The 24,726-nt window shown below is 38.6% G+C and overlaps 2 protein-coding genes and 1 long non-coding RNA gene across 3 annotated transcripts; all 3 read right to left on the bottom strand.

The window, feature by feature from the left end:
• Positions 1-2,835: 2,835 nt before the first annotated feature.
• Positions 2,836-8,796, bottom strand: LOC127790884 (uncharacterized). The gene is made up of 3 exons (XM_052320613.1): positions 8,616-8,796; positions 4,054-4,103; positions 2,836-3,297 (listed from the first exon to the last, which is right to left on the bottom strand). Exons 1-3 carry the CDS (start codon positions 8,794-8,796, stop codon positions 2,836-2,838), a joined length of 693 nt encoding a protein of 230 aa, XP_052176573.1.
• A 2,303-nt stretch (positions 8,797-11,099) lies between these two features.
• On the bottom strand, positions 11,100-11,540 carry LOC127790883 (uncharacterized). Its single transcript, XM_052320612.1, has one exon. It carries the CDS (start codon positions 11,538-11,540, stop codon positions 11,100-11,102), a length of 441 nt encoding a protein of 146 aa, XP_052176572.1.
• Positions 11,541-20,078: 8,538 nt separating this feature from the next.
• On the bottom strand, positions 20,079-21,962 carry LOC127790708 (uncharacterized). The gene is made up of 3 exons (XR_008020808.1): positions 21,798-21,962; positions 20,951-20,989; positions 20,079-20,330 (listed from the first exon to the last, which is right to left on the bottom strand). It is a non-coding gene; the product is annotated as an uncharacterized LOC127790708 (long non-coding RNA).
• Positions 21,963-24,726: the final 2,764 nt, after the last annotated feature.

The following is a 24,726-nucleotide window of genomic DNA, read 5'->3' as shown; positions in this document are numbered from 1 at the left end:
AGAGAGCCAAAAGCATAAGTTTACATGCAGGGTTGCCTAAGTAGTTCTAGGCAGAGACGCGCAGTCAACACTGCAACTTACTTACTCAACAACGGACCATCAATAGCCTTAGATTTCAAAATACCAGAAGAGGTTTAAATTAGAAAATGTTAGACTTTCACATTTGAAAGTATTTGGTTGTCTTTTACGTGCATATTAGTGATAATTTAAGAAATAAACTTGATGTTAAATTACTTAAATGAACATTCATTGGTTATGGTGGTGATGAATTTCGTTATATATGTTGGGATGGCCAAAATAAGAAAATCATTAGAAGTAGGGATGTAGTTTTTAATGAAAGTTCATGTATAAAGATAGAAACACATTACAGTTCACTAATACAAAAGATCCAAAACTTGTTTACTTTGAGCCCGATGATGTCCTAAATAGTGTCACTATTAAAATAGGCTAGAATCCTTAGGAGGAGGAAATTATAGGACAGGTTAGAAAAGAGCCACAGGATCAAGTACCTATGTTGAGGAGATCCAGTCAACCGCATGCATCAAATAGGAAGTACTTGAGCTATTTGCTACTGACAGATGGAGGAGAACCTAAATGCTATAATAAAACATGTTAGGTAAAATATGCGAGCAAGTAAGAGCTTGTAATTGAAGATGAGATGAAATCTCTTAAATCCAACCAGACTTGGGTGTTAGTAAAGCTACCGGCCAGGAAGAAAGCTTTGCAGAGCAAACGAGTGTATTGAGTCAAAGAAGAGCATGATGGCTCCAAGAAATACAAAGCAAGATTGGTGGTTAAAGGCTTCCAACAAAAATAAGGTATTAACTACACATACATCTTCCAATCCAAAGACAAATGAAGAAAAAGAGTACATGACTAAAGTTCCATATGCCTTCGCCATTGGAAGCTTGATGTATACCATGGTTTGTACGAGACAAAATATTGCTTATGTAGTGGAAGCAGTGAGCAGATTCATGTCCAATCCAAGAGAGCAGCATTGGGAAGCAATATTAAAATAGATATTGAGATACCTGTAGGGTATTATTCAAAGGTGCCTATACTTTAGGAAATGCGAGTTGAAATTGCAAGGGTATATTAATGCTGACTTTGCTGGAGAAGTAGACCACAGAAGAAACACTATAGGGTATGTGTTCACATTAGGGACTATAGTCGTTAGTTGGATTTCTCAGTTGCAAAAGAGGGTATATGTTCACATTAGGGACTATAGTCGTTAGTTAGATTTCTCAGTTACAAAAGATTGTGTCACTCTCTACAACTGTGTTAGAGTATGTAGTAGTGACAAAAACAAGCAAGGAGCCTATTTGGTTACAAGATTTGTTAGTAGAAATGAGTTTCAAACTAGAAATGAATATGTTATACAGTGACAATCAAAGTGCAATACACTTAGCCAAACATTTAACATTTCATTCAAGAACTTTGTTATCATTTTATTCAATCATTGTTGGAGGATGAAATATTAATGCTTGTGAAGATATAAAGGAGCAGGAACCCAACTAACATGTTAACCAAGATAGTCATTATTGAGAAATTAGAGTTGGTATAGCTCTAATTTGTTTTCAAGGATAAAAGAATCAAGATGAGTTAGTGCATTGATTTGGTGTGAAGACATATTGAAATTAATCTTCAAGGGAGAGATTGTTAGTCAAAAAGTGACCAACCATTTTTGACAAAAAAGGCTACAGTAGCCTTTTGAATTTCAAGCTGTTGCTTTTGACATGGAGCGCCGAAGAGAAAATTGGAATTGGAGCGGCAAACACAACACATATTAAAACGCCTAAGGGGAGGCCTATAAATTGGCCTCCCCAGCTTAATTGTTTCCAAACCTTTGTGTCCCATTTGTCAGAAAGAGAAAAATTCTCTACGTGTAATTAGATTGTAGTTTTGTGAACAGAGAGAGTTTGTAATTATAAAAATAAAGTGTATATTTTTTCACATAGTAAAAATATTGCAGTAGCTTCATAGACATAATTTTTTTTTTCAAATTACGTAAAATTCTTGTGTCTATGTTTTATTATTCCGTCATTAAATGGAGTTAAGGAGGAGAATAAAGCCGATGCCAATGTTCCAACTTCCAAGTAAAGGAATAAGTGGAGGAGTGAAAAAGTGGCGGCGAGGAGAACCGTATGGAAATGGATAATACTGTGATTTGGGCCCTGAGTGTTGGCACATCCAAACACCACCAGTGGCGTGTTAATTATACACTCCCCCTTTTGTTAGACAGACTTTGTGAGTTATATTTCATTATAAAATTTTTAAACTTTGCCTGTGTTGTTAAAGAGACTCACCCGTTAGGTTTCCTAGTTCATTCATGTAATACCATGTTCCCAGATACTGAATGAAAAAGCAACATTAATGTGGGGTTCAAAAGTTATGTCTTCTTCTCAAATGGATTAAAAGATTCTCACTTCAATAACCCAAAGCTTGGAAATGATGGTTTTGGGTTTGTCCTAAAGAAGCAAACCACAATTGAAGATTGTTCTTAATTAAGATATCTCTCACACCATTCAGTAAAAGCAATTAAAAAAAAAAAATGCAATACTTTTTCAAAAAATTAATGCTATCCAAGATAGAACTCTAAGGCCCATCAACAATGATGCAATTCGAAGCTAGAATTTAGTATAATGAAAAAGAAAGTGAAAAGGCTTAGATGTACGCTACATTTCTCGGCCAATAAATGAAATAGAACAGCGAAAAGCAAAATACAGGTAATAAAAGGTCAGGTACACTACTTCTACTGAAATAAGGATTAGGAAACTTATGGCTGGCCACATTAAATAGTATGGGTTTACATTTATTTCGAGGATAATGTAGGTTTCAGCACAAGCTGCAATTGTGAAGATGGCGGAGACAAATAAGGCAGTCAGAGAACCCAAGGTATCTCACTGGCAAGATCATGAAGAAGTCGTCATTGGTAAACCTCGACAACTGAATCAAAAGCATGGCAGTCAAGGCAATTAGAGCGCTAAATAGAGCTACCTCAGTGTACCACAAGAATGATAAAAGTTGATCTTCTTTCTTGGTGCTAAAAAACTTTGGGCGACCAAAACTTGCACTATTGTTATCGTCAACATAACCTCCAGGGATGTTAAACAATGTCGCATAGTTGACAGTGCCGATAAGAGTAGCAACCAGCATCAGCCCATTGTTCATATCTTTGAGTGCCTTCTCAGCGCTTTCTCGTAAGCTGACATGGTTTTCTTGAAACAGTTCATTTGCTGTCTTCCCAACAAAGTTGCGGTGGTATTGGAAATGAGGGGGAGAATCATACCATATCCGCTGCCAAAGAAAGAAAATAGTTAGCAACTCAATGCCGATAAGTGTTTGCAATTGTTTTTTACTGTTGTAATTTTTTTTTTCCTTTTACAGATCACCGAGATGCTAACCCTCACGCTAGAGATGTTGCATAGGGTGAAGGGGAAGAGTAGGTAAATTAGCACTTGGCTGGATGGGTTTAAGGGGGAAATGAGTCAAATGAGCTCACGAATAACGCGAGCAAAAAAGAGACTTAAGGCTTGTAGGTAGGGTATAGGCAGCACTACTTACTCATCTAGGCGTCCCGCCTATTGACGATTCTCCAAAACACATCGAGGATGGTAATGAGAAGTAATGAGGTTGTCATCAAGTAGATCTAGCTCATGATGATGTGGACGACCAGGCATCTTAATTCGGAGTAAGCTCTAACTTCACTTTTATTTACATTTCATTATGAAATACATGTTATTATATATGTAACAGATAATATTTGTACAGTTTTAAGAGAAAGTGGTTATAGGCAGTGAATGAATTGCGAGTGACCGATTGCCATCACAGTGTCGTCGACCACCATACACTGAATACACTTGGCGGCGTAAGAGAAGCAAGGTTGATGTCGTGATGGACATGACAGACGAAAACAAATCGTCTCCGATGGAGGGTGATAAAACAATCCCACCCTTGACATCAACTAGGACAGGAAAGAATATTCATGTTCCTAGCCCGGACAATGTATGGGGCATGGTGATGCAGATAACGGCTGAAGTAGTTGAGCATCACCTGGACCAACAGGAGGTTGATGATCTTAAACCCCCTGAAGGCCACATTGACTACATACAATCACAAAAAGACATCAAATAAGTATAAAATGTCGGAAAAAAATTTAATTATTGTCCTATTTGCATTGGTAATACAATCTCAAACTTATAATAATTATTGGTTATTGTAGGCGTGACACTGGTTAAATTGTCCATCTATTACCTAGCAACTTGTGTTCAATAGAGGATGCTAAAATGTGGATAGAGGGGACTCACATTGACAGCTACTTGTGTTGTGTCCGACGACTAAGAGATACGCAAAGTCAGACTATATATGATACGAAATACGCTATCATGCCCATTGTCCTATTTGTGAGTGCTAAACACAAATCTTAGGTTAAACCTATTTTTTTGTTGCATTTATATTTGGTCCACAACAAATATAACATTTTCCTCATCTCCATGCAATTCTGAATAAGTGGTGGACTGAGAAATTTGCAGGCAAGCGTGTTGTGCTGCCTGCTAAGGTAAATATTCCAGACGGAATATGTGATCATATTCGTGGTGTCAATGATGAGACTAGGCCTTGGTGGACAGTAGACTTCGTAAGTGTTCATTTATTTTATTGATGGGTTAACTCCTGGCTAATGTATTATCAAAATATGCAAGTCTTGATCCTATGCAATCTGGGCAATAATTCCCACTAGGTTGTAGTCATGATTTGCCTGAAAGAGGGCAAGGTTGTTATGTACGACTCTATGGTGACTAAGGAGGAAAGCAAGAGGGTCAGGGCCATATTATAAGAAAAATGTATTTTAGCGATGGAATTTTCGTCGTTAATTTTTTTAAATATTTTTTTAATTTAGTGGCGAAAACCCCATCTCTAAATTTAGCGACGGAAATCCCGTCGTTAAAAATAAAAAATATTAAATAAAAAAATTAAAATTTAGCGACGGGCTCAATCTCGTAGCTAAAAAATAAAAAATATTAAATAAAATAAATTAAAATTTAGCAACGGGCTCATCCTTATACCTAAAAAATAAAAAAATAAAATAAAATAAAATAATTTAAATTTAGCGACGGGGTCAACTCCATCGTTAAAAAATAAAAAAATTAAAATTTAGCGACGGGCTCATCCTTATAGCTAAAAAATAAAATAATAAAATAAAATAATTCAAATTTAGCGACGGGGTCAACCCCATCATTAAAAAATTAAAAAAATTAAAATTTACTGACGAGGCCAATCTCGTCGCTAAAAAATAAAAAAATTAAATAAAATTTAAAATTTAGATAAAAAGAATTTGAAAAAAATTAAATAAAAAATAAAAAATAAAAAAAATTAAATAAAAAAATTAAAATTTAAGCAACGGGGTACACCCGTGGCTAAAAAATAAAAAAAATTTAAATAAAAAATTAAAATTTAGCGACGGAGTACACTCGTCGCTAAAAATTTTTAAAAATTAAATAAAAAATAAAATTTAGTGACGAACTCATCCCCGTCGCTAAAAAAAAAAATTAAATAGAATTATTCAAATTTAGCGACTGATCAACCCGTTGCTAAGAAATTAAAAAAAAAAAAACATAATTCAAATTCCTAGTTGCTAAAAAATAAAAAAAATTAAATAAAAAATTTTAAAATTTAGCGACAAGGTACGCTCGTCACTAAAAAATAAAAAAAATTAAATAAAAAAATTAAAATATTGCGATGGGTACTCCCCATCGCTAAAAAATAAAAAAGATCAAAATCAAAATATTGCTAAAAAAATAATAGAAATTAAAAATTTTACAATTAAACATATTATAATAATTTTTACTAACATTAATATTAGTAAAAATTAAACTAATAATTTTTAAATATATTAAAAATTAAAATCAAAATAAAAACATAATTTTTCACTGTTAATATAATAATTAATAAAATTTTATTTGAATCAATAACGAAATAAAATTAAAATTAAAATTAATATTCGTTTCCCTTTACTAACATTAATATTAAAATTAATATCATTAAATAAGTTTGAGAAATTTTGATGTATAAATATAATTCTGAAATATTTGAAAGAAAATACTATAAATATATTTTATATACATCAATAAACAAGAAGACTTCCAAATCGACTGGCTCGCGCGCGAAACTTGGCCATGAGAGGTTGCGGGTTCGAATCTGGTAAAGAGCTTGAGATAATAGCTAAGAATAATATCCCAGCATTGCCACATGGCGAGTAGAGGCGTAACCACATGAGGAGAGGTTGGGGTCTGGCACTCGTTGAATTTAGCGACGGAGTCAACCCTGTCGCTAAAAAATAAAAAAAGTTAAAATTTTGCGATCGGCTCAAACCTATCGCTAAAAATAAAAAAAATTAAAATTTAGTGACAGGCTCAACCCCGTCGTTAAAAAATAAAAAATAAAATAAAAAATTAAAATTTAGCGACTGGTTCAACCCTGTTGCTAAAAAATAAAAAAAAAATTAAAATTTAGCGACGGGGTCAACCCCGTCGCTAATTCTGTCGCTGATTAGCGACATGTACAACCCCTGTCGTTGATTCCGTTACTAAAAATTACCCAGGGCTAACCCCGTCGCTAAATTTAAGTGACGCCATTTTTAGCGACGGAAAGGTACCCGTTACTAAATCTGTCGCTAAAGAATTTAGCGATGGATTTTGATGTTTTAGCGACGAAATTTTTTGTCACTAAAACGTTGATTTTTTGTAGTAATAGTATCAAGCTATTACCAAAACTCCTACCCATTATCCTGACTCGCAATGGATATTATGACCATATCTCCACAGCTGCCACTCCACTCAAAGAATCGACGTTGGAACAACTTGATCCCAGCATAGTGAAACTGCCTTAGCAACTGGACGGGTACTGAATTAAAATAGAATATTTAATTTATTATTGAGTGAAATGTTTGTTGTTGTCATTTAAAGTTTGACAGAATTTGGTTATTTCTAATACAGGCACAACTGTAGAGTGTACGTTATTAAGAACATCGATGACCTCATGAGGCACATCGAGGATCGGTGGGTAACAAATCAGAGCGAGAATGAAATGCATACCCGTCGCAGGCAAGTTGACATATTATTTGTATAGACATAATAGAGTAGTTGATACTTGATTGTATATGTAATTCGTAATTTGTACATATATTTTTGTATAGGTATAGCATTGTAGTTAGTATATGTAATTTGTTTATATGTAAAATGTATATTATGCTGATATGTAATCAATATATTTAACGAGCTCTTATCCAAAACGTTGATTTTTGTTCACATGCCCATGGATGAACTATACATGTACAAAATGATTTGTGATATTGATTTGATTAACTTGCATTGGTGTATGACGTATTTATTAACAAACATGAAGTTTGTTGTGCATTCTAAGCCCAATTTTGTTTGTTCCGAATTGATTTGGCAGGTTAAACCTATTTCGGGTTTAATGGGCATATGAAACCCGTAGGTGTTATACCCATTCCGAGTTTAATGGGCACATGAAACTAGAAGGTATTATACCCGTAACGGGTTTAATACGCCTTTTAAGCCCGATCAGGGTTTAATTGGCCTTTAATTATATGCATAATATAGTATTAACCTGGTACGGATTTTATAGGCCTATTAAGCTCAGTCAGTGTTTAACTCATCTTTATATGTATAATATATATAGTATTCAACCCAGTATGGTTTAATAGGGCTATTAAGCCCGATAAGGGTTTAACCCGCCTTTATATATTATATATAATATAGTGAACTTATATTTATTGCTAAGTGTTTTAGCCAAAACTTATTCCACAGAGTGTAAACAAATTGATAATAAATATATATATATAGAGAGAGAGTGAATGCAAACTTTTGTTGAAAATTACATCTGTTGCTAATCCATAAATTTGTTGCATTTGATTTGAACATTATTTAAACCTAATTTTATTTATTTATTTATAATATTTTTGGGTGGGGAGCTCAAAATGATAATAAATTAATATTTTATGTAATAATGTAAAATACTACTTAATATAATTATATTTTAAAATAAATATTAATTTGATGCAATACAGTAAAATATTTTATTATCATCATAAATTATTTAATAACTGAATTATTTTATTTTTATGAACTTATATTATTTATTAATATTATTTTTATAAATTTCTTTATTTTGATTTAACAACTAATTCGATATTTCAACCAAAAAAAAAAAAATCAGATGAAAAATTTGATCGCAAATTCGGTTTGTAATTACCGAAAGACATATTTCAGTGGTAAAGTTGGTCAAAAATCCACCAACTGAACATTCAATCACAAAATTTGTGGTAAAAATCAGTCGCACAATTAGCAACAGCAGTTTCCATTGCTGAATAGGTCGAAAAAAATCGATCGCAAGTTTTGTGGTCAAAATCAGTCGCATAATTACCGATTAAAGTTTACATGCTAAATCGGTCGGCAAATAATTCGATCGCAAATTTTAAAAATTGATTGTTAATCCGTCGTTAATTATCGATTGATTAAGTCGATCGTAAAAAAATCAACCGCAACACCTCATTTTTCTGGTAGTATGGGTCCCTATAACTCATTCCTGTAGCTTACTGTCTCGGCCCCTGGCATTTTCATCGTTAACAAATCGTAGCCTACTTCTATCCTGATTGCATTTGGCTAATTGTGGGCCTCCCTTTGCCAACCCACTCTCTCCTGTGAAATCCCCTTCCACGCATCCATGTTTAGCTAACGAACAATTCAAATTAGGGATAAGAGTTGTATCCTTCTCCATTGTCGGCGTCGGTTGACCGTTGCCTGCCAAGTCCAAGCCTGACCCCCCTCTCTAACAGATTCATCTCCGAACCCCCCATCTTCATTAATGGCAAAGGCTTATCGTAGTTATCTATCAAAATGCCTTCACAGGGCGGAGCTAGACGAAGCCCGCTGATCTTCGTGATGCAGGTCCTTTCCCTCTAACATCACTTGCACCTCTTGACTCGAATACCACGGTCCAAACCTCAGTACTGGAAATTGAGATTTGCCTCTGGAATAGTAAAAAGTGTGGTTTATGGTAAAAAAAATTGGGTGGTTTATAATAAGAATTTCTTGCAATTATAGAAAATTGGTGTTGTTGTTCCAATAAAAGGGTTTTGTGGTACTTGAAATTGGGGTTTGTCTCCACAATACTAAAAAAATGGGTGCGCAATACAAGAAATCAAGCTTAATTTGCAATTGTAGAAAATTGGTATTATTGTTCAGGTGTGAAAAAAAAACAGAAGCCAAACTATCCAAATCAAATCAATCAAATTGCCAAACTTTCGTTTTTGGATCTAGGTGATCAGTGGCAAACTTAGACTAATAGGAAAATTGACCAAGATGGTCAAATTAGTTTCATAGTTTAGTAAATCGACATGTGACACTGACCACCCATATCCTTTAATTAAAGTTTAAAAAAATCTGTGCAATCACTAATTCTTGATGGTTGTGGCACTTTGGATGCATTGACATATGGTTGTCTTTTAATTTGGAACTTTATATGTTTTGTAATTTTTAGATTGCATGTGATGTGATTGTTTTAATTTTGTTACGTGTGTACTAATTTTGAACTTCAATGACTATGTTTCCTACATTCTTCAAACAGCTCAAACTATCAAGTTACAGTTTGGGTAGTCTAAAACGTTAACACATGGTGGTTTGATTATAATTTGAGAGATAGGCAAACTACCATTAGCAGTTTGGTTTAGAAAACACTTATTGAACCACCCAAACCAACCATTGCACACTCGTAATGGTTCCAAATAATAGGGTATGATATTAAAATTTTAGATTTGTCATTGCGGAACTAAAAAGTGGGGTAAGCAGTATCAGAATAAAGTTTTTTTCGTAATTATAAAAAATTGGTGTTTTGATTCCAAAAAAAGGAAGGTGTGTACTAAAAATGGGGGCTGCGGTACCTAAAACTAGGGTCTACAGTATTAAAAATTTAGATTTCTCGTGATTGTAGAAAATTAGTGTCGTGGTTCTAAAAAACTAGGGGTGCAATGGTATGAGATTTTTTGTTGAGGAATTAAAAAATGTGATGTACAGTACTAAAAACTAGGATTTTTGCAATTATAAAATATTAGTGTTGTGATAGAAAAAAGAAAAGAAAAAAAGGGTCTTACTAGGAATTTGGGGATGTATAAGTTGTACTAAAAAGTAATGTATGCAATTCTGGAAATTAGAATTTTTTGTGATTCTAGAATATTTTAGTGTTTCAATACTTAGAAAAAAAAGTGCCATGCTAGGAATCGAGAGATGTCCTTGTCGTACCAAAAAATTAATTTTCTCGCGATGCTAAATGATCAGTGTTGTGATAAAATAAAATAAAGACTTAATACATCTTAAAGTCCCTCACTTAAAAAAGTTCAAGATTCGGTCTTTAAACAATTAAAAATATATATTTTTAGTCCTTATCGTTTACATCCGTTTATGTGTGACATGACGCACCGTTTAAGGTGCGTGATATAATTTAGTGTCAGTGAAATATATATATATATATATATATAATTGCAGCCACGCAATGAACAGTTGATTACAGGTAATGTCTCAGGGGACATGGAGATTGAATAAAACAAAACTCACCCCCTTTGGTCCCCGATAGGAAGGCTCCGCCACTTTCCCCCATGAATGCTTCCAACAAGGCCCCTGTGCCTGCAACTTTAATCACATCATCATTCCCCCAGGCAACACACTCCCAAAAAAATCGCCAGAAACCACCAGATTCTCAGGCAAACCAAACAACAAAAACAATCTAATTGAGTCCACGAAGCTCTAATCTGAGATGGGTTTCTTTCTTCTGTTTTTGAGGTTAATGGGTGGTCTGAAATCTAAACGAGGAAGGCGACGAGCTCAGAGGAAGCACCTGTGAAGAGCTCGAATGGTGCTTCATCTCTGCCTCTCTGTTCTTATCGATAACTAGCGTAATGAAAGAATCATTCTCTTCATCTTGTTGAATCAACGATCCTTCAACCTTATGAACTTTCCCCTCAACTTCTTGACCCAATTTTCTTCTGTGAAGTTTTTCAAGAGCTTGAGCTGGGCAGGCGGCAATGACTATTCAGAGAGAGGATTGAACCCATTGCCGGAGAAGGCTATGGGGCTGCGCGACGGCATGAAATAAGGCGGTGAAGCAATGGGGGTGAGAAACGGAGTCTCCACTGAGACGTTAATCCTATCGCTCAAGCTTCGGCTTCTCGACCATTTTCTAGACTTGTCGTCTTCGGACTCCAAATCCTCCTTCATTTCCTCTTTAATCGTGAATAGAAACCTGGGCGAGCCAGCAAGCTCGGTCTTAGGCCACCAGTCCTCGGCGGAAGGGGAGTCGGAGCGGAGCTCTTGTGGGTTGAGAGCGGTGGTGGAGCTAAGAGACGAGGGCTTCTTCCAGCAGAAAATGTAGAGCAACTCTTTGGCCGGGGTGCCGCCGTAGCCGAGATCATCAAGCTCCCTGTGTGCACGTGTTTGTGTATATTGGGGGTGGGTGATGGCCGCGACCATGATAGGGGGTATGGGTGATGGCCGCGGCCCTACGTGTGTGTGTGTATGTATATATATATGTATATAGAGCCAGGTGTATGTATATATATGTGTATATATAGGTTTGAGACAAATATAACGGAGTCGTTTACTCGCATTGATGGCATGACTAAAAAGATATTTTTTTAATTGTTTAAAGTCTGAATCTTGAGGTTTTTTAGGTGAGGGACTCAATGTCATATTTTATAATAGTTGAGGGACTTTAAGATGTATTAAGCCTAAAATAAACATTATTATCTCAACATTTATGTGATATATATATATGTGTGTACTATTAATAATACGTCAAACTAAATAAATATTTTTAATTTTATAAAAAAATTAAAATATGTATTGATCAGCATATTTTACACTCTTATTTAGTGGTTAAGCTTAGCGTTTAATTATTTAATGAACATGATTGCTACTCATTTTGGGCTTAATATTGTCAATATAGGTACACATTACATGTAAAGTGGACATGGAGCAAAAAGAGTGATTTTGGTGCGTAATGGGAGTTGAAATAAAGCGTGGAGGCACGGTCGGGTATCGATTCAAAAGAAAGCAAAAGAGTATTGAAAGTAAAAAATAGAAGATGATAAAGCAAGAAGCAAAAGAAAAAGGCTAGCGGCTTACAGCGGTATGCATTCCGTTGTAGGACCGCTATAAGAGTTAGTTTCTGGAGCTCATGGTCTTACAGCGGAATGCATACCGCTGTAAGACCACTTTATGAATTGCTATCTGGAGCTCACGGTCTTACAGTGGAATGCATATCTGTCACGACCCAAAATCTGATATGTCATGACCGACACTAATCCCTAGGCCTAGCGGCCCCAAAATGGACTAGTAAGCCTCTTCTCTAGCTCGATTTGAATAAAACAATATTACTGACAAGATATAAAACATGAATAAAATACCAATTCACCTTCCAACATAATATCTCAATATTCCATATACAGCAGCTGTACAAAATATCTATCACATTGCAGTCATAAATACATATATGTTCCCGTACCTCGGGCCCTTAGCACAATTATGTGCCAACAAAAATAAAAGACAAAACATCAGACTCTACAACACGTGTATGTCTCCACAGAGAATCCTATAATACATCCGGAATCAAAAGAGGGTATGATATCATACCAGAAGATTTGCTGGACCAATAATCAAAAGAAGAATTCCCTGAAAATATTTTTAATAAAACGAGGTGAGTCTTGTGAACTCGCGAGTATAAGGTATGTCATGCCCACTAGGAGAGTATACAATAAAATGCTAGGATGATCATCATGAGTATAATAACGTAATAACAGTATAAACAGTGGAAATATGAACCATAAGTTTAAATAATTTGAGATTTCAAAGGAAAACATAGTGTAGGAAAAATAAGTGCATAAAGACAACCCCCATAAGTTGTTCCCTAACCACCTAAGTCCCCTATACTTTTGTATGAGATGCATGCACTGATTCTGAGGACACATTAGTAGAAACTGGCCTAACGCCTATATACACATGCACACAAGTATATATATCGGCATATACATCATCATCACACAATATCATCATAAAGGCCCACGTGATAGCAGTGCTGAAACATACTATCCGTGTCTCTCATGGCCTTGGCATGCCAAGCCTCACAGTACCATGATCTTTTCCTACTGTGAGTCACCAGGGAATCTACTAGATAGTCCTCTAATAGTAATGCAAATGATATCCTAATTTATGCACAAGTCATAATCATTTATCATTTCATGTGGTGCCTAAAATACACCATATCATTCAACATTTCACATTTTCAAAACAAGAAATCAGTTAGGGTATCTTTCTGTTTATGTCTCTCCTAGTAGGATGAAAATATTTCATGCAATTTAGGAACATTTAAAAGAGAATATTTTATATGATTCGCATATAGAAATCATTCACAAGTTATGCATAGAACAATTTATATACGTGCATAAAAATATGGTAAACATAATATATCCTGTCTACTCGCCTGGGAAACGATGACTCAAGTCCGAGTCTGGGGAGAAGATCGAACAAAATCCTGAGAATCTGAGCCTACAATAAATAGAATGCGGTGTCACATTTAGGTAAGAAGAATAACGACGTAAAGAAATTACCAAAAATCCTAACCATTGCCTAACACCCTAAATCGATTATTTGGTACCTTGGCCCGCGCAATATTCAAATCTGGCGTCATGGAAATTGTCGAGCTAAGCCATCGACTACGTCATCATGTCTCGCTTTGCTTGCTATGCGTAAGTGTATAGTGGAACTACACACCCACTTATAGGCTGCAATATCATAATATATATATATATATATTTACCCATAAACTAGTTTTCTTTTAATATAAATAATATATTTTTTTATCTAAATTCCTCCTTTATCAAAAATACATACATATATATATTTATAACTAAATTGATAAATTTTCTTAAAAACTTAATAATTAATTAATAATTTAATAAATTATTTAAATGGAATAAATTACAATATTCTAACCTCAGATAAAAGGAATCCATCTGAAATCAGGATTCGAAATAAACCCACGTCGTCATCATAGACTAGCCTAGAACGCACTCGGGGTCAGTCTTACTCGGTCTCGAGTCATCTAATAGGGCTTCGTCCTTAGGACTCCGATCAACAAAATGACTCGCCAATCATATCGCCAATTCTAAGAGACCTAAAGAGAACCCAAATTAGACCAACCTCGATATCCTGAGTAAGACCAACCTAACCAAGTCATCCTAGGTCCACGAACAAGCGACAAGGGAAAACAAATCGAGTGGGCTAGCCCAAGGGCTGCCACAACTGGGTCAGTCATGCCCAACACATTGGGCCATCCTAAAACCCAATCGGGCCCCGCCATCCTAGGCCAAAACCTAACCCGACATGTCCAACCCCAAAAGCCCTCATTTCCTTTTTCCTTATATTTTATTTATTTTTATTTTTATTTTATTTTATTTTATTTTCTTTTCTTTTCTTTCTTTTTTTTTTCTTTTCTTTTCTTTTTTCCTTCCCATCAAACTGCCGCGGCTGGCGACCACCGCCGGCCGGCCAAAAACGGCCGATCAATATATCGATACGAAGCCCTCGCCACGAATAACAACATATATTAAAATGAAACCCATCGGACAGTCAGATCTTGATAAATCTAAGAATTATTTTTCGACCAAAAATAGGGTCGAATCTGGCCGTCGCCCTTCACCTGCCGCCGGCCATTTTTTCGATGATCAGAAACTACCCAGAGGTGCGCAACACTAAGGAGAGCAACATACCCAAAAATGAGAAAGATAGGACGGCTAGATCTTCGTAAATCTAGAGTCAAACTCTCGGCCAAAATGGATAAACAAACTGCTAACGTCGCCGGCCACCGTGGCCGGCGATTTCCGGCGATCCAAGACCGCCACCCAACCCCCTCAAGCAAACCGACCAACATATCCAAGAATCAAAGAAATCCAACGGTCGGATCTTCATAGATCTAACCTTAAACATTCGGCCAACAAGCCCCATCTCGCCTCAACCCACATTCCACGAAAATAACAAGAAAAACAGAAAAGATGAAGCCAAAGCACTTACCTCCTTGTAGATCGGGGGCACTTTAACGGTGAAAACGAAGTCGGATCGAAGATCGAACGGCCGGATTGCTGAAAATCTCTGAAAATCCGAGAGGGGAAATAAGAGAATAAAAGAGAGAGAGAGAGAGAGAGAGAGAGAGAGAGAGAGAGAGAGAATATTGTTTCTGTTTGGGGGGGGGGGCTGCTGAGGGCCTCCCCCTTTTCTTTTTATATTTTCATTTTTTTAATTAATTATTATATATATAATTTAATTAAATTAATTAATTTAGTTTTTTTTTTTTTTTATCTTTACATTCTCCCCCCCTTATAAAAATTCGTCCTCGAATTTCACGGAAACAAATAAGGATATTTCTCTTTCATAGCATCTTCCATCTCCCAAGTGGCCTCACCCTCACTATGGTGGCTCCACTGAACTTTAACGGAAGCTATTTCTTTAGATCTAAGCTTTCTGACCTTCCTATCTAAGATCTTAACAGGTTGCTCTTCATATTGCAAGCTTGGTTGGATCATAATGGGTGCTGTCGGGGGCAAAACATGAGAGGGGTCTCCAATAACCCCGCGTAGCATTGACACATGAAATACAGGGTGCACTCCAACCATCGACGGTGGTAGTGCCAACTCATAAGCTACATTCCCAACCCGCCTAAGGACTCGAAAAGGTCCAACATACCGGGGACTGAGCTTACCTCTCCTCCCAAACCTCACTACCCCCTTCATAGGCGATACTCTAAGGTACACCAATTCATCAACTGCAAACTCTAAGGGTCGACGCCTACGATTTGCATATGACTTTTGACGACTCTGAGCTGTCAAAAGCCTATCACGAACCACCTGAACAATCTCCATGCTTTGGCTAACCAGATCTGGGCCAATAAGTCGTCTCTCACCAACCTCAAACCAACCTAAGGGTGACCTACATCGTCAACCATATAACGCCTCGTAAGGTGCCATTTGAATGCTAGATTGATAGCTATTGTTATATGCAAATTCAACATACGGCAAATTCTTCTCCCAACTACCCTTGAAATCAAGGGCACATGCTCTAAGCATGTCCTCAAGTATCTGGATAGTCCTCTCTGACTGGCCATCCGTCTGGGGGTGAAACGCAGTACTCAATGCTAACTGCGTACCCAAAGCCTCATGAAATGAGCCCCAATACCGAGAGGTAAATATGGACCCTCGATCAGAAATAATAGAAATGGGTACTCCGTGATACCGTACAATCTCATGAATAAACTTCTCAGCTAACTGAGAAGCAGTAAATGACGTACGTACAGTAATAAAACGAGCTGTCTTCGTTAGGCGATCTACTACTACCCATACTGAATCATGTCCCGCAGGGGACCTCGGCAATCCTGTAACCATATCCATGGTAATATGTTCCCATTTCCATTCTGGAATTGGGATGTTCTCCAACAAACCTCCTGGCCTCTTATGCTCTGCCTTCAGTTGCTGACAGACTTGGCAAGTTAGACACGTACGAGCAACATCTCCCTTAAGGCGCGGCCACCAAAACAACTGTTTTAGGTCCTGGTACATCTTAGTAGTCCCTGGGTGAATGGCAAATCGAGAGTGATGAGCCTCCGTAAGGATCCTACTTCTCAACTCGTCCACCTCGGGAACACAAAGCCGAGTCCTGAATCTCAACACTCCAGAAGAGTCAACAGAAAAATCCAACGCCTTACCTTCTCCGACATCTTTAATGATCTTGGCTAAACTAGGGTCCTTGACTTGAGCCACCTTAATCTCCTCCATCAAGGCAGACCTAAGCTCGATGTGCGCCAAAAATCCCCAAGATTCAGATATCTCTAAACGTGCACCACTCCGCTCTAAACTATGTAACTGCTCCACTAACGGTCTCCTCCAACTAGAAATATGAGCAAGGCTACCCATAGACTTTCTACTCAAGGCATCTGCTACTACGTTAGCCTTTCCTGGGTGGTACAAAATATGGATATCATAGTCCTTACGGAGTTCCATCCACCTACGCTGTCTCAAATTCAGGTCCCGCTGGTCAAAAATGTACTTAAGACTCTTATGATCTGTGAACACCTCGCAGGTCTCGCCGTACAAGTAATGCCGCCATATCTTGAGAGCAAATACTACGACAGCCATCTCGAGGTCATGAGTAGGATAGTTCTGCTCATGCTTCTTCAACTGCCTAGAAGCATATGCAATAACTCTCCCCCGCTGCATCAACACACATCCTAATCCAACCCTCGATGCATCACAGTACACGACATAGCCCTCACTCGCTGATGGTAGGGTCAACACTGGCGCTGTAGTCAAACGCCACTTCAACTCATTGAAGCTTTGCTCACATGCATCTGACCACTCAAACTTTACATTCTTTTGGGTGAGACGCGTCATCGGCGCTACAATCTTAGAAAAATCATTCACAAAGCGACGGTAATATCCTGCTAGACTTAAGAAACTACGTATCTCGGTGACTGTAGTGGGTCTAGGCCACTGAGCCACAGCCTCTATCTTCTTTTGGTCCACTTGGATCCCTTGACTAGACACAACATGCCCCCAAAAGCCAACACTTTCTAGCCAAAACTCACACTTAGAAAATTTGGCATACAACTCATTCTCACGAAGGGCTTGCAAAACTGTCCTAAGATGGTGCTCATGCTCAACATCACTCCTCGAATACACCAATATGTCGTCTATGAACACGATGATGAATCGATCCAAGAAGGATCGAAATACTCTGTTCATCAAGTCCATGAATGCTGCCGGAGCATTCGTCAACCCGAAGGACATCACCAAAAACTCGTAATGCCCATACCGAGTGCGAAAGGCAGTCTTGGGAATATCATAATTCCTGATCCTCAATTGACGGTATCCTGATCTTAAATCAATCTTAGAAAATCGCCTTGCGCCTTGCAATTAATCAAATAGGTCATCAATGCGTGGAAACGAATATTGGTTACGGATAGTGACTTTGTTTAATTGACGATAGTCGATACAAAGTCTAAAACTCTCATCCTTCTTTTTCACAAATAGCACCGGCGCACCCCATGGCGACGTGCTAGGCTTAATAAAGCCCTTATCTAAGAGTTCTTGTAATTGATCCTTTAACTCCCTCAATTCCGCTGGGGCCATTCTATATGGGGGTATCGAAATAGGTCGAGCCTCCAGTACTAGGTCGATACAAAACTCAATCTCTCGATCGGGTGGTAATCCCGGAAGCTCCTCTGGAAAAACGTCTGGAAACTCACACACTACCGGGACTCCACTAACCTCCCCAACTGATCGGTCACACTCTCTCACGACTGCCAAGAACCCCTCACAACCTCTGCCCAACATACGTTGCGCCTTTATAGCTGATATCAACGTGCTAGCCCCTCGAGTCCTATTTCCCTGGATATAAAACAAATCCTCACCGGGAATATTAAAGTAAACTCGTTTCTGACGACAGTCTAGGCTAGCGTGGCATGAAGCTAACCAATCCATACCTAAAATGGCACAAACTCCATAGGACCGAGTAAAATAAGATCTGCTAGCGTATCCCTACCCACGAGAGAAACAACACAAGCCCGATACTCTCGCTCTACCTGTAGGGCATCACCCACAGGAGTCCCCACTAACATGGGCTCGCCCAGAAGAGTGGCACTTACTCCCAGACAGGGAGCAAACTGCCGCGATATAAACGAATGCGTCGCCCCGGGATCAAATAGCACGTGTGCACTGTGACCATAAATATGAACCGTACCTGTCGCCACCTGATTGGATGCCTGGGCATCCTGAGTCGTCATATGATAGACCCTCGGCTGACTCTGTGGGCCATGTCCCCCTTGAGACTGGGGAGCCCTGCTCTGAGCTCTAGATGTCGGCTGCTGTGCTGGAGCCTGTCGTCCTGGAAGGCCTCGCCCTAGCTGTGAACAATCCCTCTGTATGTGACCTGGTTGTCCACACCTAAAGCATGTAATCGGGGACTTCGCATACCTGCACACCCTTGAGTGTCTCTTCTTACATGTCAGACATAGGGGCCTCTCTTCCTGTCTCTGCTGCCATTGCCACTGCTACTGCTATCTCTGGGAAGGGGGCGCAGGCAATGAAGGAAATGGTGGCGCCACTGCCAACGGCTGCAAACTCGTTGTGCCCTTCCCCTTCTTCCTAGAAGAGAAGGAAGTGCCATTGTCGCCTCTAGCCCTCTTCAAGTCTCTAGCTGCCCTCTCCTCTACTGCACGTGCCTCAAGGGCTAAGGCACTATCAACTGCCTCCTCATACGTGCCAAAACGTGTGGCGTGCAAACTCCTAAACCACGGCTCGATCAATCAAGATATGAAGCGTGTAATCCTATCCTGCTCCGTAGGAACCAAAGCGGGTGCAAACTGTGAGAGCTCAGTGAATAATGCATCATAACGCTCAACGCTCATATCTGGGGTCTGTCTTAGGGCCTCAAACTGCTGGGCCCTCTGGAATCTCATAGTGCTAGAGACATATTTTGCCAAAAACAGTCTCTTGAACTCAGCCCATCCTAACGGGGCATCACCCCGCCGTCTCCTCAGTACATCATACCACACGCTCGCCTCACCATGAAGACAAAAAGAGGTGAGCTCCACCATCCGTTAGCCATGTATGCGAGAACCTCTCTTCAGTTTGTCCAACTGATCCAAAAACTCTTCAGCCTTATCTCTCGCACCTCTGAACTGGGGCGGCTTCAGACCCATGAATCGCTCAAACTCATAGTCTATCCCAACAGCCTCAGGGTCCACTAGAGGTTGTCCCCTAATCTCGCCCGCATCACCAGTGCTGACGGCAACACCTGCAGCGCCACCGCTAACGGCGCCACCAGCCACAGCACCGTCGCCAGTGCCGCCACTAGTGCCACCTCTGGTGCCGTCCTCGGTGCCATCTCCAGTGCCACCACCAACCCTAGTATCAGGGCTCACACCTCCTGGCACCTCTGGCTGTCTCTGAGAATTAACTATATTTGTCAACAGCACCGTGATGTTTGCCAAGGAGTCAATAATCAGCTAGTCTCTATCTCGCACCGGAGTACTACCATCAAAGTCAACTCCACTACGACCTGAACCACGGCCCCGGCCTCTACCTCGGCCTCGGCCATGTTGTTCACCACGGCCTCTGACCGTGTTACCGTTGGTGGGTGAGGGCTGAGGAGCCTGATCACCCCCTAAAGAATCTGTCTGTCTGGATGCTGTCCGAGAACGAGTAGGTATCATCCCTGTCATCGTACTGATAGGTCAATAAAAGTAGCAATAGAATCTGAAAGCAAAAGATCAAATGATACTAGACTCTAACACCCTTAGCAAAAGCTAGATCAATAATGTGCCATGGCTCACACCACGATTTAAAACCCAACTAAGAATGGCTCTGTGGGACTCAAGGAGACAAGACCTTAGACAAGGCTAGAGAATCGAATAGAATCAAAAGACACAAGCCTAACTCAAGAGTAACCTAGGCTCTGATACCAATCTGTCACGACCCGAAATCTGATATGTCATGACTGGCACTAATCCCTAGGCCCAGCGGCCCCAAAATAGACTAGTAAGCCTCTTCTCTAGCTCGATTTGAATAAAACAATATTACTGACAAGATATAGAACATGAATAAAATACCAATTCACCTTCCAACGTAATATCTCAATATTCCATATACAGCAGCTGTACAAAATATCTATCACATTGCTGTCATAAATACATATATGTTCCCGTACCTCGGGCCCTTAGCACAATTATGTGCCAACAAAAATAAAAGACAAAACATCAGACTTTACAACACGTGTATGTCTCCACAAAGCATCCTATAATACATCCGGAATCAAAAGAGGGTATGATATCATACCAGAAGATTTGCTGGACCAATAATCAAAAGGAGAATTCCCTGAAAATATTTTTAATAAAACGAGGTGAGTCTTGTGGACTCGCGAGTATAAGGTATGTCATGCCCACTAGGAGAGTATACAATAAAATGTTAGGATGATCATCATGAGTATAATAACGTAATAACAGTATAAACAGTGGAAATTTGAACCATAAGTTTAAATAATTTGAGATTTCAAAGGAAAACATAGTGTAGGAAAAATAAGTGCCTAAAGACAACCCCCATAAGTTGTTCCCTAACCACCTAAGTCCCCTATACTTTTGTATGAGATGCATGCACTGATTCTGAGGACACACTAGTAGAAACTGGCATAACGCCTATATACACATGCACACAAGTATATATATCGGCACATACATCATCATCACACAATATCATCATAAAGGCCCACGTGATAGCAGTGCTGAAACATACTATCCGTGTCTCTCATGGCCTTGGCATGCCAAGCCTCACAGTACCATGATCTTTTCCTGCTGTGAGTCACCAGGGAATCTACTAGATAGTCCTCTAATAGTAATGCAAATGATACCCTAAATTATGCACAAGTCATAATCATTTATCATTTCATGTGGTGCCTAAAATACACCATATCATTCAACATTTCACATTTTCAAAACAAGAAATCAGTTAGGGTATCTTTCTGTTTATGTCTCTCCTAGTAGGATGAAAATATTTCATGCAATTTAGGAACATTTAAAAGAGAATATTTTCTATGATTCGCATATAGAAATCATTCACAAGTTATGCATAGAACAATTTATATACGTGCATAAAAATATGGTAAACATAACATATCCTGTCTACTCACCTGGAAAACGATGACTCAAGTCCGAGTCTGGGGAGAAGATCGAACAAAATCCTGAGAATCTGAGCCTACAATAAATAGAATGCGGTGTCACATTTAGGTAAGAAGAATAACGACGTAAAGAAATTACCGAAAATCCTAACCATTGCCTAACACCCTGAATCGATTATTTGGTACCTTGGCCCGCGTAATATTCAAATCTGGCGTCATGGAATTCGTCGAGCTAAGTCATCGACTACGTCATCATGTCTCGCTTTGCTTGCTACGCGTAAGTGTATAGTGGAACTACACACCCACTTATAGGCTGCAGTATCATAATATATATATATTTACCCATAAACTAGTTTTCTTTTAATATAGATAATATATTTTTTTATCTAAATTCCTCCTTTATCAAAAATACATACATATATATATTTATAACTAAATTGATAAATTTTCTTAAAAACTTAATAATTAATTAATAATTTAATAAATTATTTAAATGGAATAAATTACAATATTCTAGCCTCAGATAAAAGGAATCCATCAGAAATCAGGATTCGAAATAAACCCACGTAATCATCATAGACTAGCCTAGAACGCACTCGGGGTCAGTCTTACTCGGTCTCGAGTCATCTAATAGGGCTTCGTCCTTAGGTCTCCGATCAACAAAATGACTCGCCAATCATATCGCCAATTCTAAGAGACCTAAAGAGAACCCAAATTAGACCAACCTCGATATCCTAAGTAAGACCAACCTAACCAAGTCATCCTAGGTCCACGAACAAGCGACAAGGGAGAACAAGCCGAGTGGGCTAGCCCAAGGGCTGCCAAAACTGGGTCAGTCATGCCCAACACATTGGGCCATCCTAAAACCCAATCGGGCCCCGCCATCCTAGGCCAAAACCTAACCCGACATGCCCAACCCCAAAAGCCCTCATTTCCTTTTTCCTTATATTTTATTTATTTTTATTTTTATTTTATTTTCTTTTCTTTTCTTTTTCTTTTCTTTCTTTTTTTTTCTTTTCTTTTTCTTTCTTTTTCTTTTCTTTTCTTTTCTTTCTTTTTTTTTTCTTTTCTTTTTCTTTTCTTTTCTTTTTTCCTTCCCATCAAACTGCCGCCGCTGGCGACCACCGCCGGCCGGCCAAAACGGCCGATCAATATACCGATACGAAGCCCTCGCCACAAATAACAACATATATTAAAATGAAACCCATCGGACGGTCAGATCTTGATAGATCTAAGAATTATTTTTCAGCCAAAAATAAGGTCGAATCTGGCCGTCGCCGGCCGCCGGCCATTTTTTCGATGATCAGAAACTACCCCGAGGTGCGCAACACTAAGGAGAGCAACATACCCAAAAATGAGAAAGATCGGACGGCTAGATCTTCGTAAATCTAGAGTCAAACTCTCGACCAAAATGGATAAACAAACTGCCAACATCGCCGGCCACCGTGGACGGCGATCCAAGACCGCCACCCAACCCCCTCAAGCAAACCGACCAACATATCCAAGAATCAAAGAAATCCAACGGTCGGATCTTCGTAGATCTAACCTTAAACATTCAGCCAACAAGCCCCATCGTGCCTCAACCCACATTCCACGAAAACAACAAGAAAAATAGAAAAGATGAAGCCAAAGCACTTACCTCCTTGTAGATCAGGGGCACTTTAACGGTGAAAACGAAGTCGGATCGAAGATCGAACGGCCGGATTGCTCAAAATCGCCGAAAATTCGAGAGGGGAAATGAGAGAATAAAGAGAGAGAGAGAGAGAGAGAGAGAGAGAATATTGTTTCTGTTTGGGGGGGGGGCTGCCGAGCGCCTCCCCCTTTTCTTTTTATATTTTCGTTTTTTTTAATTAATTATTATATATATAATTTAATTAAATTAATTAATTTAGTTTTTTTTTTTTTTTTGGATCTTTACAATATCATTGTAAGACCGCTTTAGAAATTGCTATCTAGAGCTCATGGGTCTGCAGCAACAAGCATACCGCTGTAGGACCACGGTAGGGTTCAAAGCTTCGTGAAAATGTCGTTTTAAGCCCGTTTCAATCCAAATCAAAAAGGGATAGACTCCTTTAAGGTGTAGGACTTTGATAACCTAAAAAGCACTATATAAAGACTTATTCTTGAGGGATTTGAGAGTTTGGGGGGATAGAAGAGAAGCGGACGGAAGATTGAAGGCTTTACTATTGAGTTGTATTTTTATTTTCTTTCTGAATTCTTTGCTATAGATTCCAACTCTTTTCTTTCTCTTTTGATTGTAAGAATGCATTGCTAAGTATTTATACCTAGGGTAAATGATGAAACCTCGACATCTAATGGTTTGATTTAAAGTTACTCGGTTTGTTATTTTCTTATTCATTCGGGTTGATTGTTTGTTATGTTCATAATATTGTTTTGATACTTGATCACCATTGGAACATATTTGTGATTTGTATTGCTTTCGAGAAATTCAATATGGATTAGACATGGTAGCAAACTGATAAGTGTCTTTTATACACTTATTTTGATCTATAAACTTAGCATTTTTACATTGAATGAGCATGATTTCTACTTGATTTGGTTCTATATAGGTTATGTAGATGTGGAGCATGTGTTAAATACACTTGGAGCAAAAAGAGTGATTTTAGTGCATGATGGGGGTGAAATAAAGCTTGGAGGCAAGGTTGAGTATCAATGCAAAAGAAAGCAAAAGATTATCAAGAGCCAAAAAGTAGAAGATGATAAAGCAAGAGGCCAAAGAAGAAGGCTAGCCGGCTTATAGCGGTATGCATACTACTGTAGGACAGCTTTAAGGTTTAGTTTCTGGAGCTCACGGTCCTACAGCAGAATGCATACTGCTGTAGGATCGCTTTAAGAATTGCTATTTGGAGCTCACAGGTCTGCAACAACAAGCATATCGCGGTAGGACCTCGGTAGCGTTCTGAACTTCAAATCAAAGCTC

The sequence above is a fragment of the Diospyros lotus genome, chromosome 14 (assembly GCF_014633365.1).
Source record: "Diospyros lotus cultivar Yz01 chromosome 14, ASM1463336v1, whole genome shotgun sequence".
In the NCBI taxonomy this organism is placed as follows: Eukaryota; Viridiplantae; Streptophyta; class Magnoliopsida; order Ericales; family Ebenaceae; genus Diospyros; species Diospyros lotus.
Note: the sequence above shows the minus strand (reverse complement) of the source record. Positions and strands in the feature narration are given on the sequence as shown.

Coding starts and splice junctions, on each gene's coding strand:
- LOC127790884 (XM_052320613.1), bottom strand. CDS start 8,796: ATGGAGAAGGATACAACTCTTATCCCTAATTTGAATTGTTCGTTAGCT. Junction 4,104..8,615: donor AAATGCCAGGGGCCGAGACA/GTAAGCTACAGG, acceptor GATTGTATGTAG/TCAATGTGGCCTTCAGGGGG. Junction 3,298..4,053: donor TCAACCTCCTGTTGGTCCAG/GTGATGCTCAAC, acceptor TTTCTTTGGCAG/CGGATATGGTATGATTCTCC.
- LOC127790883 (XM_052320612.1), bottom strand. CDS start 11,540: ATGGTCGCGGCCATCACCCACCCCCAATATACACAAACACGTGCACAC.